The sequence below is a fragment of the Chelonoidis abingdonii genome, chromosome 3 (assembly GCF_003597395.2).
Source record: "Chelonoidis abingdonii isolate Lonesome George chromosome 3, CheloAbing_2.0, whole genome shotgun sequence".
Lineage (NCBI taxonomy): Eukaryota > Metazoa > Chordata > Testudines > Testudinidae > Chelonoidis > Chelonoidis abingdonii.
Genome location: NC_133771.1, coordinates 198874206 through 198894165, shown reverse-complemented (window position 1 = coordinate 198894165; position 19960 = coordinate 198874206). Strand labels below are relative to the sequence as shown.

General features: G+C 43.4%; 1 protein-coding gene across 1 annotated transcript in view; it reads right to left on the bottom strand.

Moving 5' to 3' along the window:
- PCSK2 (proprotein convertase subtilisin/kexin type 2) overlaps positions 1 to 19960 on the bottom strand; it is a 206835-nt gene that overhangs the window by 23006 nt on the left and 163869 nt on the right. The window contains exons 7-8 of the mRNA XM_032806360.2: positions 14049 to 14137; positions 9683 to 9858 (exon numbers count right to left, since the gene is read on the bottom strand). Coding sequence (XP_032662251.1) covers positions 9683 to 9858; positions 14049 to 14137 — 265 coding nt within the window. The remainder of the gene's footprint in view (positions 1 to 9682; positions 9859 to 14048; positions 14138 to 19960) is intronic.

Here is a 19960-nt window from a genome sequence, read left to right as displayed (position 1 = left end):
GACAGAATTTTACCCTTATTCTGTTGTAGTCTTTCATTTAGGCACATAGCAATTGCCATACTGGATCAGACCCATGGTCCGACTAGTCCAATGTCCCTTTGCAGACAGTGGCCAGCATCAGATGCTTCAGAGGAAAGTGAAAGAACCCCACAGTAGGCAGCTGTGTGATAATCTGTCCACCCCCCATGTCCAAACCCCACAGTGTTCATCCTGGTTTCTCATGGTTAGAGATGACTTAAACCCTGAAATCTTCCCCTCCAATCATGCTGTACCTGTTTTGCAAAAAGGTGTTTCCTAGATAGTGTAATTTAGATCATGCTCTATGTTCTCACCTGTTTATCTGTGTAAAACGCATGCTTGTACTAATTGTCAGCTTTTCTGAGGTTTAAAATGTATGAAATTTAATCAATTTTTATTCTATATATTCTGCTAACTCAATAATTAGTTTATTTAGTATTTATTATGTTATTTCTCTTTCTGCTGATAGTAATGACAGTCGGTGAACTGGTCCTACAAGTCTACTGATTTCTAGTAAGTGCCACCAACTCCCATGAAGAACGGCCTACCAGAGTGCAATCAAGAACAGGGAGGGCACAGATTCATTCTGCACAACAGCCCAAATCCATTTACACTAGCATTATTGTTGTTATTCTTTGATATTTGTATTACAATAGCAACTAAGAAACCCACGCAGGATAACGGTCTCATTGTGTTAGGCCAATCAAATAACAACAGGCTCCCCTGCCCCCAAACGCTTACAGTCAGAGGGACACATTCTGCCACCCTTTCTTATGCTGCATAATACCTTACTTGTGGAGTAAAGTGCTTCTTGGTGTGAGTAAAGTTATAGGAATCCATCCCGTGATTACAACAGGCTGCAAGAATGAGTGTAACAAACAATCAGAAGGGAGAAGGCCAAGCGAAACAACAAGCGTGTGCGTACCCGTTAACAGCAGTTTTGAGTCACTTCTTTCCTAGCCATCAGATGAAAGGAACAAAAAATGAGATAAGCGTGAAAGATCTCTGCCATTATCCCAATCTAGCCATAATCAGCTGAGATTTTACTGCAGAGATCACAGCAGAAGGAGGTGTGGAGGAAGGCTTTTAAGGAGGATATGGCAGCATGTGCTGGGGAATTCTCATGAATGTCTTTTCTCCTTGAATTTATTTCCAAGTTGCAGTGGCAACAGGATGAATATTACTTGTGCTTGGCAATTTACTTAATTTTATATTCCTAACAAAAAAAACCCATTACACCACATATCACTCCCAATTATTTATTTTCATTTATTGCATCAGAGAGAAGGATATTAAACTTGCTGTGCGCAGGGGTTCTATTATCTTAAGTTTCTTTCCAGGACGTTGCAAGTATCATTTTCAGTTTTAATAGCAAATTTAAATTCTTGACAGGTCCCTGACTCACTGTCAACCTTTCAGCTCTCATCATTTATTTATCAGTTACTATCCTAGTGTCTGAGAATCATGCCCTGGACTGCATGTTTATTCATCTTTGAGTCTATAAAAGACATATGACTTTGCTTTTTGATCGGTATTGTACCATTCCGAAAATAGTCACAAATGTAGATTTCATATTGTAGGAGAACAAGAGAAAGAACGAACGACAGAAAGAACTTCAGGCCTGACATTGAAATGTATTTAACGTAGCATTTAGCATGTAGTAAGGCACCTAAAGGGATTTTCAAAACATCTAAGCAAGTTAGGCCCTTAACACCCATTGCAATCATGAAAACCTGCCTAAATGGCCCTCGGAGCAAAAAAACCAAACCAAGCCCCAAACGCCCCATATTAATGCAACATTGCAAAGAAGACTGGGACAGCACAAAAGTCAGGCTATGCAAAACTATGGCTCTCAGTGCAAATATAGGCCCCAGTCCTCAGAAGCACTCAAGGAGAGCAGAGCACAGTTGAGAGCTGTGTGCATAACTTCCTTTGTGCCCCACTGATCACACTGCTGGCTGTGTGCTACACTGCTGCCCCAGAGCAAGCAGGATCTCAGCCGTCAGGCTGCTCTAATTGATGCCAGCCTCCAATTGCCCCTGAAGCCACTATGGCAACTGGAGACCACTGAAGCACAGAGGAGCCCTGACCATATCCCCCTTTCCCTAGTCATGGTCTCTATGCTGCAAAAGATGATCCTGTACTGGTTCTATGACTTCAGATGATCCAGCCAACACTGGGATGATCTTCCCAGAGCAGTGCCTGAATGCAGTTGAGAAGCAGGGTTATAATTTGTCCCACTGAGTATGAATATGATTAAACATGATGGTGCTTTATTACACCCATGGGAACAGGAACTTCAGATGTCCTAACTTGGGTGCATTTATGCTCTCAGTCTTATTGTTGTCTTATTGTTCCCTAATACTTTGCTCATACACTGATCCAATGGCACTTCTCTGAAGCTGTGCCCCTCAGGGCACTGAGTGGACAATCACACATCAGGTGTGCAGAGGAGACGGTTTGCTAATGCCTATCATTTGGATTTCAAACCAAATTTCTCTGGGCCTGATCCAAAGACCACTAATGCCACAAGAATGTTCTCAATAACTTCAATCTATCTAAAGTACTTACCTGGCTCCCATCACTGCAGTATCTGAGTGCCTCACAGACTATAATGTGTTTATCCTCAAAGTACCCTGTGAGGTAGAGAAGTACTGTTATTCTCATGTACAGATTGGGACCTGAGACACAGAGGGTATGTCTATACTGCAAAGTAAGCCAGGGTTGGAACTCAGGCTCAAGCCTAACCCCCCTTCCATCTACACATAAATCATTCTAACCCAGGGATGAGACCCAGGGTCCCAGGAGTGGAAGATCCATGCCTGAGTCAAGTCAGGACTCAGGGTTCAAGCTCCATTGCTGTGCAGTGCATACACATCCCCACTGGACTTGTGCTCTGGGAGTCCACAAAAAGTACCCCACAATCCCACAAGCTGATTTTCTCTTTCTCCTCTAGACAGCCAAGTTTTCCCCATACTGCACCTTGAACAAAGGGCTAGAGAGGCCACATTTTGGGAGAGTGTTAGGAAGTCTGGGATATGGGCAGTTGCACTCAAGCCCACATAATGCAGTGTAGATGCTGCTGCCCCAGGCTAGGACACAGAGTTCAACAATTCCTAACCGGAGGTTAAAAAGGAGTGTAGATGCTTGAGTCCTAGGTTAACAACTACCTTGGGTTTGAGTAACCCTGGGCTTACTTTGCAGTGTAGACATACCCTCAGGGGCTAAGGGACTTATCCAGGATCACAAAGAGAACCTGTGGTAGTGCAGGGAATTGATGCTAAGTCTCCCAGTTCCCAGGCTAGCATGCTAGCCCCTGAATCATCCTGCTGTGAGTTTTGAAGAATGCCCTATGCACATAAGGAGCTGGAAGTTTTAAAAAGAAGCTTCTAGCATATGAACTTGAAATTTGCTGATAGGATGCCCAGCAGCAGCAAACACGTTGGGTTCCTTCTAATATCACATGAGTGCCTTAGAATTCAGTCGTCCACTACGTTCAAGCAAAGCTGTATAAGCAGCACAAAGTGAAGCAGATTGGCCAAGTGTTTTCTTCCCAGGAAAGCATTTGCAATACCCATGAATACTGTCTTGCCCTGGAGGGGTCTACCTTTCGCACTGTAATAAGACAGAAAGAAACTGAGGGTGTTAATGCACGTAATGAAGTAGATTTCACCAAAGAAATACACAGTTTTGCTTTTCACCTTCCTCAGCTACCTTCCCAAACATCAATTTGCACCAATCTGATTTAAAGAGCAGCAGAGAGAAAGAGCTGAGGGTCAAACAATAAACTTTGCATTCACAAAAACCATTCTCCTTGACTGCATGTTCAGTATCATAGACTCCGCAGCATAAGAACTTAGAGCAGTGGAGGGCCACCTGCGGCTCGCAAGCCGCACATGGCCCATCAGGGTAATCCGCCGGCAAGGCAGTTTGTTTACATTGACCATCCGCAGGCACAGCCACCTGTAGTTCCCAGTGGCCGCGGTTTGTCATTCCCAGCCAATGGGAGCTGCAGGAAGCTACCGGCCACAGGAATGTTCTGTTGAGTCTGATCCACAGCCTGCCATGGGACTGGTATCATTACAAGACTCACTCTATGATCCTGGCTGCATTCAGTCCCCATGCTGGATTTGGGAGCCAGCTCACCAGGTCATTATGTAGCACAGTAGGCTCTCTGCTAGGCACAGTGCCCAGGACCTGGTCAAAATCATCCTAAAATGGGCATGTTGCTGGAGAGTTGCCCTTAGTGCAGTTTTATCCTGGGTCTTTTTTTAGCATCTTAATTTGCTCCCTGCACTGATCGCCAGTCTAGAAAATCTGCAGAGCTGCCAGCTTTTTAGCTATCTGCTGGTATGCGTTGTCACTCCTTGTGATTTTGCTGAAGTCCACCGGCTTACTGGCCTCACCCCACAGGTTCACCAAAATCTGGCTGTGCTCTTGCGACCAGGAAGTAGATCTCTTTGCAAAAAACTTCTTCTGACCGGTCTCCATTGAGAACCCTGCAGACTCTCAGATAGTGTGCTTGCAGACCAGTGTTCAGCAGACAATGGGTTAACTCTGAGCTGAACTGCTACCGTTTGCAGGGGTGCTGGAACAATTTGTATAGTGGGGGTGCTGAGAGCCATTTAGCCAAATTGTAAACCCTGTATGTGATAGAAACTACTTCATGCCAGGGGTGTGACAGCACCCCCAGCACTCCTAGTTCCAGCACCTATGTCCATTTCCAAAGGGAATTATGGCTGCCATTTGCAACAGAGTGCAATAGACTGCAGCACAGATTGTTGGCATACAGAGAACCAAGAAAGTTGCCCCCAGGAACTCTGGGATACGTCCAGAAGACTTCTGGGACCAGAGTGAAGCCAGGTCTTTGTGCACGCAGGAAAGCAACAGGGCTCTGACCCTAGGTCCCAGCTCAACACGGGCTCGGACCCTCCAGCCCTGCAGGGTCCTTGGAACGTAGGCCTGAGCCTTAGGTTATCACAATTGATGTATGGACGCAAGGGGGGGATAGGCTTGCTCTTGGGGTCAAGCCCTGGCTTACATTGTTGTGTAGACATAACCACAGAGATACTTGTGTGAGAAGCAAATGGGAGGAACAAGCTGGCAAAGAAGAGGTAGCAGAGACGATATGAAATGAAAGAAGAACAGATAAGTAGTTAGAGGCAGAGTTAAGCAAGACTTGGAAGGTTAAGCAGAAGAAGCTTGAATCTGATGAAACAGAGAAGAGGTGGCCAGTGGAGGGAGTCAGGCCGATTCAGCAAAACATGTAAGCAATTTAGGTTTATTCAGATTGCCATAAAGCATAGAAACCTCAGTGCTATTGTACTAGGTGCAGTGCAGACATAACAAAAAGAGCTCACAATCTAAGTATAAGACCAGAGATAGCAGGTGGATATAGACAGGGGGAGCACAAAGGAACAACAAAATGATACTGTTCAGTATGAGAAGAGCTGGCACAGCACACTATGGTCACAGCTGCCTATGTCCTGAATTCAACTGGACATACGTCCCAGCAAAGTGCATAAATGCATTGCTGAACTGGGCCTTCAAAAAGAGAAGCAACATAATCCAAATGGCAAGCAAGGCAGATGGTGTTAACAGCTGCATTTTGTATGCACTAGATGTTGAGAAAAACAGAGAAGATCAGATTCCCCCAGATGCTGTGATCAGCACACCTTGGATAGGAATATTTTGATAAGTTCAGCAGCTGCTGAACTTGACACTAGAAGCATTTGGAGCTAAATATTCCAGGAAGACTGGGGAGCTTAGTTGACTTACAAATTCAGCAGGTTGATAACATACATTGTATAGGTAGATGTGTCCTGTTATTATTTTCAATGTAAAATACTAGAAACAAATATTGATTCCAGACCATAAGCTTTTCAGGAAAGTGATTGTGTCTTCCTTTGTAGCATGCAGCAATGAGTATATGTTGAGTGTAACATTATTATTCAATAGTGTTAGGCAACACAATTGTTTTTATATAGTTTCTCAGTTTATTCCTTCCTCTGTTTAAATTCTATGAACGTCAGCTGGATGTGTACTGAGATTCCTTTCACACTGATTTTGAAATTTGCAATGACATGGGAAGGCACGTAATTTGAAAGTGGCAGTACATCATGTCCCTGCATAGCAATTATGTTTTTTTAAAGGGAACTGCTCTCCTGTTTCAGAGGGAAACAAATATAAAAGAATCGGATATGCCCAATGCTCTGATGCTTGGACTGTGTAGAGATAATGAACTAGAAGGGGAAAAAAAAAAAAAAAAATCTGTTCTTGAACGTTCCACAGCCATAAGCAGGTGTGATGCCAGTATAATTCCACAAAACAAACTAAGGCATATTGTGATATGATAGCAAGTTAATTAAAAGCTCTTTAAATACCACAAAACTGCACAAACTGGGACTACAAATTCAAATCTGTTTCTCTTGAGAACATAAGATACCTCTATTAAGACTAGCTCACATTCTCTTGCCAGGATTATTAGTGCCTTTTCTGTCACTTTTAGATCGTTCTGCACATGAATGTTTTAATAGGAAAGTTCCAGCCCTGTGTTTGTCTCCTAAGGGCCTGATTCTGCTCCCATTGACTTCAGTGGGAGTACAATCAGACATGAAGACAGTTAATATTTTCCCAGTGGACTATGATATACTGACCTGGATCCCTGAAGGTATTAGTCTGTTATTTAAATAATAGTCTGCATACCACAAATAAAAAGTTACCGTCCCAAAACAAGGGAATGGTAGAGGATCAGGGAAGCCTTTGCTGAAATGTTGGGTAGCTTGCTAAGGTGAAAGAACATAGCAGGCTAGTGCAGTTCTTACTGTTAATGAAGGATTGTTACAGTAACAGCGCTATGCATGCCCACTATACTGTCAACCATTTGTGAACTAGTATTCATTTTATCAATGTGCATTTTATCTCTTTATTCACTTTCTAAAATATTCATACATAGAAAGGAATCTACCTTTCATTTATTTATTTTTTTCCTAAAATGCCACCCTGGTGAGCCTGATTTAGATACTGCAAAATATATGTAACAGTCACAGTTTTTAAAATGCATTAACAGCACAGGACCAGACCCTCAGCTGATATAAGCTGGATTCAGTGGAGCTTACAGCCACCAAGGATCAGGCCCACAGAGTCTTGTAATGTTTGTACAATAGACTGACTAGATTCAAAGGAAATCTCTAACAAGTTTGCTTGAGTTATTTGAGCATGTTGCTGAATTTACAGCAAGATTGAGATAGTGCCTATAATTCATCTGCTAAGGGCAAATCACCATAAACTGTGGATTCAAGAAAGCTTTACTACCTACAACAATTCATTTTAAATTACCACGTCCCAAACCATGGTACACTGAATGTACTGTTCTGAGGACCGTAGTGGATGGGAGGTGGGAAGGAAATCCTTCAGCTGGAAAATGAGTAATTACAGAGCTACCACACAAAATCTCCCAAGATTTACTGGGGAAATTCAAAGAGGTTTACCATAAATACACTGCGTACAATCAACACAGGGGAGAGGAGTCACTCCATACAGCACTGGGTGTACGAAAACTCATTGTGTGGTTGAGGGGCCAGGAAGGGTTTCCAGGAGCAAGGGGTTACATGAGTGGGACTCACTACTCTGTCCAATGGTTCCAAACCACCTCTCCTCCTCATCGCTAGAGGTCTACTCCAGTCCAAAACACCTCCAGTCCAGCCCCCTTCTGAGCTGCACAAAAACACAGAAAGCAGCCACTTCCCACATCCCACCGAGGAACTAGGCTATTCAGACATAACTGTTAGCTTTATCAGCAATTATTCACCTAGGTGCTTGTACGGCTAAAACTACCAGCCCCTAATTTTGATCAGAGATGGGAACTGACTGACTGAAATAAGCAGAAAATCGTTTTGTAAGTGTGAAAGTAGATATGCTGCATAATCCCTTGCATTACAATGCAATACAACTCTAATCTCTACAGCTGTAGCCCACTGTGCCTGATAGAGCTAAATAATGCATGAAATGCTTAGCTAGAACACTAAGGGCCACTGAGATCACTGGGAGTGTTTCCAGTTACTTCAATGAGCTTTGGACCAGCTCTTTATAATAAGGAAAGAGAAATGAAGAGGCAGAGACAAGACAAGCAGAGCTGGTTCAAGCTCCAAATTCCCATTCCATGAGAAATTCTGGAATTTGTTGTCATTCTGATTCAGAACAAAAATATTTTTGAAATTTCTCATGGAATTGAATTTACCAAAAAAAAAAAAAATAATTTGGAATTTCTAAATGTTTTGAATTTTATTTTTGGATGTTAACATTTTTATTATTTTATGACACAGCAGCAGCTAAAATGTTTTACTTCTTTTTAAAACTATTAAGGGCAGCTGCTGCTACACTTTGATCTAGAAACAGATAAGATGTTTCAATCAGTACTAAGTAGCAACTGTCTATTTTTAAATAAATAAAATGGAATATTTCAACTGTTATGTTATGCCTTATTAAGACAAGTTAGCAGTACGTTATGTACTACTACTGACATGCCATGAAATAATGTAAAATAACACAAATAATAAAAAATAAATAAAATTCAAAATGAAATTTCAAAATTGTCCAAAACAAAATTTCTGACAAAATTCTTTCAAAGTCCATCCCCCCAGGAACTTTAGTCAAAATCTACCATTTTTCAGAATATTTCAATTTAAATGAAAATAGCATTTTTTGTCAGGAAAAAACCAAAGGAGAACAGTTTACAGATCAGAACTGAAAATAGATGCCGAGCTGATTCTAGTTCCATAACAACAATGACAATGAGATGTACATACTGTCCCGTTAGTATAAACAGTAGCTCTGATTTCCCCTCAGCATTTGATCCCCCTGAAGAAGACTCTTACAGTCAATTCACTTTTGCTCCCTATCCACTTCTCTGTAGCTGCAGTCTCATCTCCTTGCTCTGCCTCTCCAGTCAGTTCTTTCCCTAACCAGTACTGATGCATGCTCATAGCTAATGCTCACCTTCCTGCTTATATCTGGCCCAACGGTGGGAAGAAAGAGACATCTGAGAAGCAGATCACGAGAAGGGGGATTAAAGAATGATTCTAGCATGGAGGAGGTGAGTTTATGTCCAGGGGGATTGGAGATTAAAACCCCAATGGCCACAATGCAATCACTGTGCATCACCTCTGCGATGAGGGTTATCTATAAATGACTGAAAGACAGTACAACTTCAAAATGTGATCATGAACCTGGTGAGACACAGAAAGAGCCAGAGTTGTGCCACCTTTACAGATCACATGGCTTGTGTTGGAAGACATTGAGACACAATGATCAGATAGGTCTTTCACATTTTGACTGTGATCCCATATGACAGAACAGAACAAATACATGCCACTCGATTTAGAGCGAGATTGAGATTTTAACGTAGACAGACTGTGTCCTGAGACCAGGGAACTAATATATGCAAACACTGGTGCTGCAGAAGGAACCACCTGCAGTGCAGACCATGGCAAAGATTTGTGAGCAATAAATCTACAACTGGGACAGCGTGACATAATCAGATTGTGTTCTACAATGTTCCTAAGTGATTTGCAGAGTTTTGACCTACCCACCTGCAGTGCTTTCAATGCCCAGTGTGTGTCAGCAATACAGTCATCATCCCCAGTGTGTTTAACAGAAACATTACCTTGTTCACACCATCTGCCATGGCTTGCAAAGTTAGTTCTCTAGGTCCATCCACAGTCTTTCCGTTATCAGTTGGCCCCCAGCTGGCACTATATATATCTATGACTTGCGGCATGTGACTGATAGAAGAAGCCTCAATAATGTCTGTCATAAAAGGCTGGTCCAGCATTCGGATACCTGTTGATGTAATCAACATAAAAATGAATTATGAATTGCCAAAGACAGGATATAGGCTCAGGATCTGATTTATACCTGCAGTTTCAGGCATTACAGCTCACTGGTTATCTTAGTTCTACAATAATTTTGTATGGAAAGATCACATTCCAGTCTGTACAACAGAGTGTTATCATCAAACCATACATCTATAGCAATGAAGTGAGGGCACAGAAAGGAGCGAGTGGTTTATTATGGATTCTACTAATGAACTTTGCAGTTATACAGCACCTATCATCAGCGCCGGCTCTACTGTTTTCCCCGCCCCAAGCAGCGCGCCGAATTGCCACCGGGGACAGCAGGGGCAGTCCGTGTACCGTTAGGGCAGCATGCGTGTTTCCACGGTGGCAGCAATGCAGCGGCAGCTTCCATCTTCAGCCACGGACAGCTGAACATAGAAGCTGCCACTGAATTTCCGCCGCCGCGGAAATGCCCGTGCTGCCCTAAGGGCACACAGACTGTCCCCGCCATCCGCAGCGGCAATTCAGTGCACTGCTTGGGGGCAAAAACACACAGACTGCCGCCCCAAGCACCTGCTTGGGATGCTGGTGCCTGGAGCCGGCCCTGCCTTTCATCCAAGTATTTCCAAATACATTAAGAAACAATTAAGCTTCACACACTCTTTCCTTACAGAGTAATTACACATGTTTTACAGACGGGGAAGTTGAGACTGAAATCGTGTGATCTGACCAAGATCATAAAGTCAGTCAGTGAAAAATTCAAGGACTAGAGCACAAAACTCTTACACAGCACTCTCCCCTAACCATTAAATCACATTATATACTTCATTCATCTCCCAACAGGTTTTCCCTTGTCTTCACAATATGGTATAGTGTTTATAATCAGAAAGGAGAGGGAAATCTACAAATGTCTTATATGGAAATAATGACATCTGTACCTTTGTACACATGTACAGTAGGGAAACGGCTATCATACTGAATTTTTTTTTGATAACTTCCAGTATAGGCTGATTTAATTTGTCTCTTAATTCCAGCTCCAATCAAGTCAAAGAGTATGACGATTTGAGCAACACAAGCCTTTTTGGGGACAACACTATATCATGATTCATTATAAACCCAAACACAGGCCAGGCTGAGGGTTAGAGACTTTTCATTGAGTCTTGCCTGAGACTAATCTGGAATGGTTTAAAGTAAACTCATTCCATGTATGGCTTTGGGTGAGAACTCATTAGTTTTCAATGTTTTAAACTAGGAATGGACTGGAACCACAACAACAAAAAAAAAAAACATACAGCTGGTTGGGAAACAGATTTCCTGTCCCTCAAAATATTCTCAACCAGGCACTAAAGTTGAAATCTTGAAAACCTGGAAAAAATTGGTTGAGGTCAAACAAAACTTTTTATTTCCATAATTGTGAAATGTTTCATTTTGATTTTGACTATTTTTTATTTAAAAATAAAATAGAATTAGCCTAATTGTTTTAACAAATAGTTGTTTTGAACTGGAAAACTGGATTTTCTCATGTCTGAAATGCAGATGTGAACATTTTGACAATTTTAAAACTTTTTTTTTTTCCAAAAATGTTTCGAGTTGAACCATTTTGTTTTCCACAAAATTGGCAGTCTCTGAAACTCAGGGTGTGAGATCCCACATACACTCAAAGAAGCAAAGGCTGGCATGAATGTCTGTGAACTGAAACTGCTGAATTTCACAGACAACGACAAGAGAGTGCCCAGACAGAGCTAAAATGTGAGTCAAGTCATCAGATTTGACTTCAATACAAAAAAGTGGGATCAAAGGAAAAAAAGTTAGGGGCCAGATCGTCAGCTGGCGGTGACGTCCTACGCCACTTTACACCTGTTGAGGATGGGACCCAGAGACATGTCATAAACATGTCAGCTTCCTCCAGAGGTTTGATGGATTTACTGATTTCCACTGGCCCCTGGGTGGTGCTAAAGACCTCAGTAATAAAACAGAGCCTCTCTCAGTTTAGAAACATGGGATGTTGTTCGCCTTAAAATAAATGTACCTCAATGTGGAATTTTGTTAGCAAATTGACAAGTGTGGTAGCTTGTTACAGCTTCTGTAGGACATTAGCATAGCCCAAGGGCTTTGCTATATAGCTTATAAATAACTGACTTGAAGTTAGAGAGTTGCATGAATAGTAGAGATAGCCCTGAACCGAATGGATGCAAATGTGGGTGTTCAATATCAGAATATAAATGCTGTGTTCCGTGCCCTTCTCTGATCAATGTGTGTAATTACTGAACAATGGTGACAATGGTCCCTTCTCAATGCAACGCTACATATAAATTTGAACTTCATGTCTCGCTGACTGCAGAAACTAGAACAATAACACCACTCCTCCCCTTCAGATTTTGAAGGGAAGGGCAGGCATTGCAGTGGAGACAGGCTAGAACAACCTGCAGTCATGAAGACCTGCGCACTTTAATAAGTAACTGGCTGAAAGGAAGCAGGAAGTAACAGATCTCTCATGACAAACCCTGTTCTTACAAGATTTTCAACTCAATTTATACAGATCCAAGAAGTCTAGCTGCTATTGTGTATTTTCCCATGCACATGCACATACTCGCATCTACACCCTCACCACCCCCACCCCTTTTTGGGGTGCAGATCTAAACCAGACTCATCATCCAAACCCTTTAACGTTCATTCATTGCAAGTAAAGAGTCAGAAGTTGAAATAGCACTTTGTATATGCTAGCTGATTTTTGGTTTTTGAGCTTAGGTTTCCTGAACAAATAATACTATTTCAATTAGTTTTGTTGATCATGATGTGTAGAGATAATTTGCTTGGCAGAGGAACACAGGAACTGCCAGACTGGGTTCAGGCCAGTGGTCCACCTGGGGCCACAGGGGATAACACCCTCTACAGAGTGTGATTTCTAAAGCACATGAATGTGTTGTGCATTAATTGGTCTGTAGACTCTGCTGGAGTGCAATAAGATTCGCTAGAGCTCTTTAATGTGGTCTTATTTCAAATACCACTCCATGAAAGTGAACCAGGAGGGTCTACACAGTCCAATTAATGCATAATAGGTTAGTGCACTTTAGAAATCACACCCCCATAGAGTGCATTACCCCACTATGTCCACAAGCACCAAGTCCTGTATCTTGTCACCAAGAGCAACTGATAACCATTGCTTCACAAATCCTTGCAAAAAATCCTGCATTAGACAACTTGCCCACAGAAAATTCCTTTTTAAGTCTCATTAGTCAGAAGTGATTAATTCCTGAAACACGAGTGTTTATATCCTTTTCATAAATCCTGGCTTTTTATTTGTTCGAAGGGTTTTTTTTGGTTCTGTGAATTTCCTTGGGGTTTTCCCAGTCGGGACAGAGTTTTGAACCATTTTGAGTGGCAGATAAAAAACAATACGCCCTGTGAGAGTGCCATTTTGAGCCAATTATAAAACAATAGAACTGTCTTAGCTTAATTGCTTAGTAGAAATTGCTTTGCTATTCCATCATGGAGATTTTGCTTCTGGGCATGTGCCTGATTTGGGAAGCTTATTATTTTATGGATCTAGATGCGATGATCATTCAGATATAATAGCGAAAAGGGAGGCCAGCTAAACCATCAGAACAGAAATCACTGTGCATGCACTCCAGGACCCAAACTGTCAGCTGGGGTCAACAACCATCAACATTAATGGTGCTACATTGATTTACACCAGCTGGGTATCTGGCCCCATGCAAACCTAGAGATAAGTTCAGTGTAATGGAGTGGATTTTGCTTTTTCTGAGATGCACAACTGACAGGAAAAAAATCTGAGGCAGCTCATCTCTGCATCATATTAAGTACAACTACAAGTATATTTCTTCTGCTGCACATTTAGATTTATTTCAGATGAGACCTACAACAGTACACAAAAGAAGAAATAAGTTAGCTCATATTGAAATCAGTATGAAAACAGGACTTGAAATGAGAATGAGCAGAAGGATTTAACCCCTCGTTAAATAATTAAGGATATTAACAATATAGGAGAGTAAGAGAAAGAGAGATGTTAAATGTTTAGCACTTAAAACTTCTGTGACAGAAGTACAAATTCTGGACCAAATCCTGCAGTCCTTACCTGGGCAAGGCTCCTGGGAACTACAGTGGGAGCCTCACCCAAGGAAAATCTGAGTGAGGAGAACAGGATTGGGGTTTCTAACTGTATTGGTGTCATACCTGCCACCTTTGAGTTGTATGCCACGCCAACTCCACAGATGTTATTGTTTGCTGCAGCCGACACTTCCCCTGCACACCTGGTTCCATGACTGCAAAGATGAATAAAGAGAGACCGTCTAAATCACTGCTCCTGATCAACATTATTACCCAGTTTGCACACACAGTATCATACACCGTCAGGAACATGCTGGATCAGGCCAATCGGTTAATCAAGACTGGTATCTTTCCTCTTGTCCCAGTTAACACCAGATGCTCCAGAAAAAAGCAAAACTCCATTGCTGCACTTAGAAAAATGCACAGTGCTGTATGCGGAGTAACCAGTTTACCCTCAAAAGCCTGAACAATGTTTATTTTAATACTAGCATGCATAATTATGTTCTATTTAGTCGTAAAGTTATTCAGCCCTTTTTAGAATCCAGTTTTTCAAGCAGGCTCTACCTTGTTGGAGAGTAGAAATAGCACTGGAAAGAGTGGTCTAATACGAATACTTAGCACTTCAACAGCGTACGGTAATAGTACTTAGCACTCTTATTATTTATTTTGCATGTTATGGTAGCACCTAAAGGCCCCCACGGATCAGGGCCCCATTGTGCTAGGCGCTGTACAAACACACAGCAAACTGACTGCCCCGACCTGACGAGCTCACAATCTAAACAGGCAGCAGATGGATGCAACACACAGACGGGGGAGCATGTAACAATGTGGGTCAGCATGTCATGCAGCAGTCACAACACACCAGCTGCAAAAGCATTGCCAAGTGAGGCAGGGCGCTGTGCGTCTCTCATCCTCCTTTAGCGGCTAGTCCACAGAGAAGATACCAGCCCAGTACTGCTGGTAGCTAATAAAGTGATTTCTTTAAGCTCATGTAGCACAAGTCTGTGCTCTGGCGCTGAAGGCCCCAGGTTCAAAATCAGCCCGTTGTGCTTCAATCATATTTCTCATCTTCAAAGTGTTTTACAATCCTTAACAAATTAGTGCTGAAAATATGCGCCAAATTAGGCTTGGAGGCCTAAGTGGGGAGGGAGGGCATCTGGTTTTCCTCTCCAATAAAATAAATAAATTATATATATATATATTTTTACAGTTTACCATGTTTTAGCAGATGGGATATTTTCTACACCTAAATTATATTACCCTCTATGTATGTATATTGTGGTTATCTCTGTAGTATCCTGATGGCTCACAACATTAGCGTTACCATATTATAAAGGTCACAAAAACTCCTATGGTTTATACCTTGCGGCAGCTGGATTATTTTGTTTTATTTCTTTTTTTAAATTCAGCCTCTATCTTCTTTCCCTTTCGCTCAAAGTGCAGGTTGAAAAGGCTGGTTCAGAGGTGTGAGAAATCTTGGGACCCTATATTCTTTTTCCTGTAATATTTCCTAGCTTATGTTTTTAGAGGCACATCTATTGTAGGAAAATGACTGGTTTCCAAATATCCCACCATCATGAAAATCTTATGCTTGTTTCAGGACCCTTTTCTGAAGGCTCTTTGGGCAGGGAAAAGACTGAAATATGTTTCTTGTACATGTGCTAGATAATTTTCTTTCAATAACTCAGAAGGTTTTCCTTGACTGTCCTTGTTAAAAGAACTGTGAAAAAAGGTACAGCGCGGCTGGGCATTCATTATCTAGTCACCTGTAGAATACAGGGTGTGACACTGCTCCCATCACACAGGGAAGCTGCAATGTTCAAAAGCTTTCTAAAAATGGCAGGTCACTCCCCACTCCCAGATTTGTCCCCTGGCTGTAGGAAGCTCTGCAGATTTCTCCCCCACCACCACCTACACTTCCTGCATCCATCACTGTTCAGCTGCAGGTGGAGGGATCACTGTACAGGGAGCTGCTCTACCATCTGTCCAACCCCAGTGCATCCAGACCCCCTCATACCCAGGCCCTCCCGATAAGCCCCCTCCCCCTGCACCACCCCGATGAGCCACCCACACCCAGATCCCAACCCTACTGATCCCCAACCAGCTGCACGTGGATCCCAACCCCACTGATCCCCACGCCCCCAGCATCTGGAGCCCCCACTGAACCCCCCCACTCTCAGACCCCCTGCTGAGCCCCAACCACCTTCATCTGGACTCCCCCGCAGTGTTCTGTTACAGTTGCACCCAGAACCCCCCCAACAAGCTCCTGTGCATCCAGATTTCCCCCACATCTGTATCCCCCACTGAGCCATCCACAGCCATACAGAGCCCTCTCAACCCACACCTGGATTCTCCCCACACTGAGCCCCTCCACACTTGGATCCTGCCTTGCTGAGCCTGCCTGGCCACACCTGGTGCACCTGGCATGGAGGGGCAGGGTTATGTGGTGTTTCTAGGGCAGGCCCGGTCCTTGCACTGTGTCAGGGTTGGGTGCAGCTTCACGGCTGAGTCCATGTCCCGGGAGGGGAGACCTGCACAGTGATCTCACACCTCTGTGTAGCCAGTGGCCTGTGCTCCCCAATGTCAGGCTGGAGTCTCCACATTTATTTGGCAAATAAAATTTGCAGACTTTTATAATATTGTGTACAAAAAATAATTTTTTGGTGCAGAATGCCCTCAGGAGTAGTTAATGCAATAGAAAAGGCTGCTGTATCTGTTTATACAAATCCCCAAATATCCATTATGTTGTTCTCATTATACTGACTGAAAAAATGAGAGGGAACACTGCAGGTATGACCTTTAATAAATAGAGGTGAAGGATAATTGTAACTCTGACCAACAAGTTCTTCAGAAGTACTGAATATGTTTGACAAACTTAATATCCGGAAGAGGGGGAGGGAACATGGAGAATATAAAGTGTTAATATTTATAGGACCACATAAGTAGAAATAAGCTGTCACATAAAGATCTATCTGTATTACAGTAGCACTTAAAGGCCCTGCCTGAGAAGGAGCCCCATTATATTAGAGCTAGGCAAAACAAGTTGGCCAAAACTTTTTTTTTTTTTGCTGAAAATTGCAGATTTGGAAACCCAAAACATTTTGCAGATTTATAGTCAGTTTTGCTGAATGGTTCATGTAAAAAAAAATAAAAAAAAAAAAAAAAAAAAAAAAAAGTTGAAACATTTTGTCACAACATTTTTTAAATTAAAGATTCAGATTTTTTGTTTTGCGACAAACTTGTGTTTCAAAATGTTCTTCAGATAGATTTAATTTGTTTGAAAGTGCTGAAAAAGACTCAAAAGCAAAATGAAATGTTTCATTTGGTCAAACAAACCATTTATTTCTACCTAAAATGATTTTTTTACTTTTCAAATCACCAATTATTTTTTTGAAGGTTTTCATTTTTGGTTTGACCTGAAATGAATCCCCCCACCCCAATCCAACATTTTGGAAGTGCCGGCAAATTGAAAAAGCTAATAGTTGCACAGCTCCTCTGTATAATACACACAGCAAGAGATGCTCAAGTACTCACCTTCTGATAGGGAGAGAAATAGAGAGGTGACTTGATCAGCATCAAGCAGTAGGTTAGGGACAGAACTGGGAGCAGAACCCAAGTCCTCTTAAATCCCTGGCAAGTGCCCTACACACTGGGCCAAACAGACACTCATCCCTATGTGCCTTAGTGCAGAGGTGTAACATGGGTGGGCCACGACCCTCCCAGTCAACACCCAGGCACACCCAAATCTAAGCTTGTGTGATACCCCTGCCGCACACACCCCCCTTCCTGTAACAGCAGCAGCAGATTGCTCCAGGGGCTGTGCAAAGAGACAAAGCCTCTGATCCTGGGAGCATCTCCCTCTCCCCCAGCTGTTCCAACTCAGTCAGTAACTGCTCCTGCCACCACCCAATAGGGAGGGAGGAGGCACACAATTTAGCAAACAGATTTCCTGCAAGAGCCTGTATTGGTGGAACCGTGCACTCAGGGAGGCAGCAGTCAGAGCCAGGCAGCTGCAACTATGTGACAGAGGAAGCAGAGGCTGCTGCTTCTGTGGTGTGGGGTACAGGACATGACACAAGAGGTGATGGGGAATGGGTAGCTGGGATAGGAAAAGGGGCCCAGAATGCTGGAGCCAAAAAAGGGGGCCAGCCAAACTGTCTAGTCATTGCTCACCGACCATAAGTTGGGGCCCTCCCAAATTCCCATTCCTCACTATGCTACTGTTTCAGAGACCACCGTTTATTAGAATTAAGGTGACAGATTTTTGGCTGTCTTAAATAGCATGAGTTAGAAGAGGTATCTGTGTTTAAAAGCAAAGCAGCTGTGGTTAATGTAATACTCTGAGCATGAACACCTCTGAGTCTTTTAAAAATCTAATGACATTTTGCACACGCAGCTGCCTGCTAACAAAAGCCCCCTGGTTCCCCTTTTTTAAAAATTCTCCACCTCCTGTTACACAAATCACTTAAAGAAAATATTTCTCTGTAAGCTATTTATGTAAAAATGATATTTCACTTTGCAGTTCCTTCTTGCATGCATTTAAGTCATTTACTTTATCATTGACTGCAAGAGGAGCAAAACTGGACCCTCATAGTCCATTCTTTGAAAAGCTAACCCTGTACGACTCTTACACCAGCTAAGGATCTGCCCCTAAAATTTATCAAATACCACCCATCTGCAACAATGGGTGGGGGAAATTGATGGGGCCAGCGGTGAAAGGGGGACTGTCCCAGCAGCAAGGGAGGGACACACTCACCAAGGCACAATAGTAGCTCCTCCCCCTGGGAGTCTGTCACCCATTGGCCAGCTAGGAGACAGGGGTGCTCATTGGCTAGCATTCCCCAGTTCCCAGAACAGGCCATGTGGAGCCTCTTTTGGCTGTTACAGCAGGGAAGGGGTTACTCACTGCCTCCTATTGCATCTCATGGGTGGGTAGGGTCCATGTCAGGGGCTGCAGTTCCTGTCCCAGCCTCGCGCAGAGGGAGCCCAGCTGGGGGGTGGGGAGGGAGGTGGAGAGAATTAAGCAATGAGGAAAGGGGATGAGGGAGAAGAGCAAGTGGGGGGGGGCCTCTGTGGGAAGAGGCGGAGCAGGGGGCAGGGGCAGGATGTACTCCATTTTTGTGGAACTGGAGATCAGTCGAGGACCAATGTGCCTGCCACAGGTGCAGGAGGAGAGTCACAGGTTATGGGGAGCAGCTGGGCAGGAGCTGAGACCTCTGCGGGAATAGTTAATTTTGCAGATAGTGGTGAGTCAAAAGAGGGTGTCCTTCCTGGTTAGGATCCAGAACCCCTCCTACAGGAGGTGCAAGGGATGGATTCAGGGTCTGAGGTTGAGAACAGTGAGGGTCCAAGCCTCAGAGGTGGACAGAGATGATGAGGAGCAGCTGAGTGACCCTGGGCCTGCGCCTCACCCATAATCTGCCAAGAGCTCTTCAGGCATCCTCAGGATGCAGCAGTGGAGTTTGTCAGCAGCCTTCAGGCACTGAAGGAGGGAATTGCCAATCTCAGCACAGTGGGGCAAAACGGCAACCCAGATCCCTCCTCCATCAGACATCCAGCCCGGGGATGTGGGCTGACCTGGCAAAATCATTGGCATCGGTAGCCCATAGGTTCGCAGCCTCCCTGATGAGTGTGGGCCCCTCTCAGATGAGAGGATACGACTGTCAAAGGTTTGGGGGGACTGGTACTCCACAAAGGAATATGGAGCAATTAGGAAGGGGACTCCCCCCCCCCCCGTTTCCAGGTGGCATCATTCCGAATCAACAAAGGCAGGAGACATGACAGCTGATGACCCTAGAGCTTATGTGAGATCCACTGTCCACTTGAGAATCATCTGTTCAAAGGGGTTTAAAAAAAGATTTGGAAAGAGGAATTTGTGGATCTATCTATCTTGCTGTTCAGGACAGAGGAAGGGAGCAAAAAGCATGAAAATGAGAAGGACAAACCCACAGGCCTAAGGTGCCTCAGACTGTTGAGAACTGGTGCACAGCCTCACACATTTATGCGAGTATAATCTATGTGAGGAGCCCCGAGAGGCG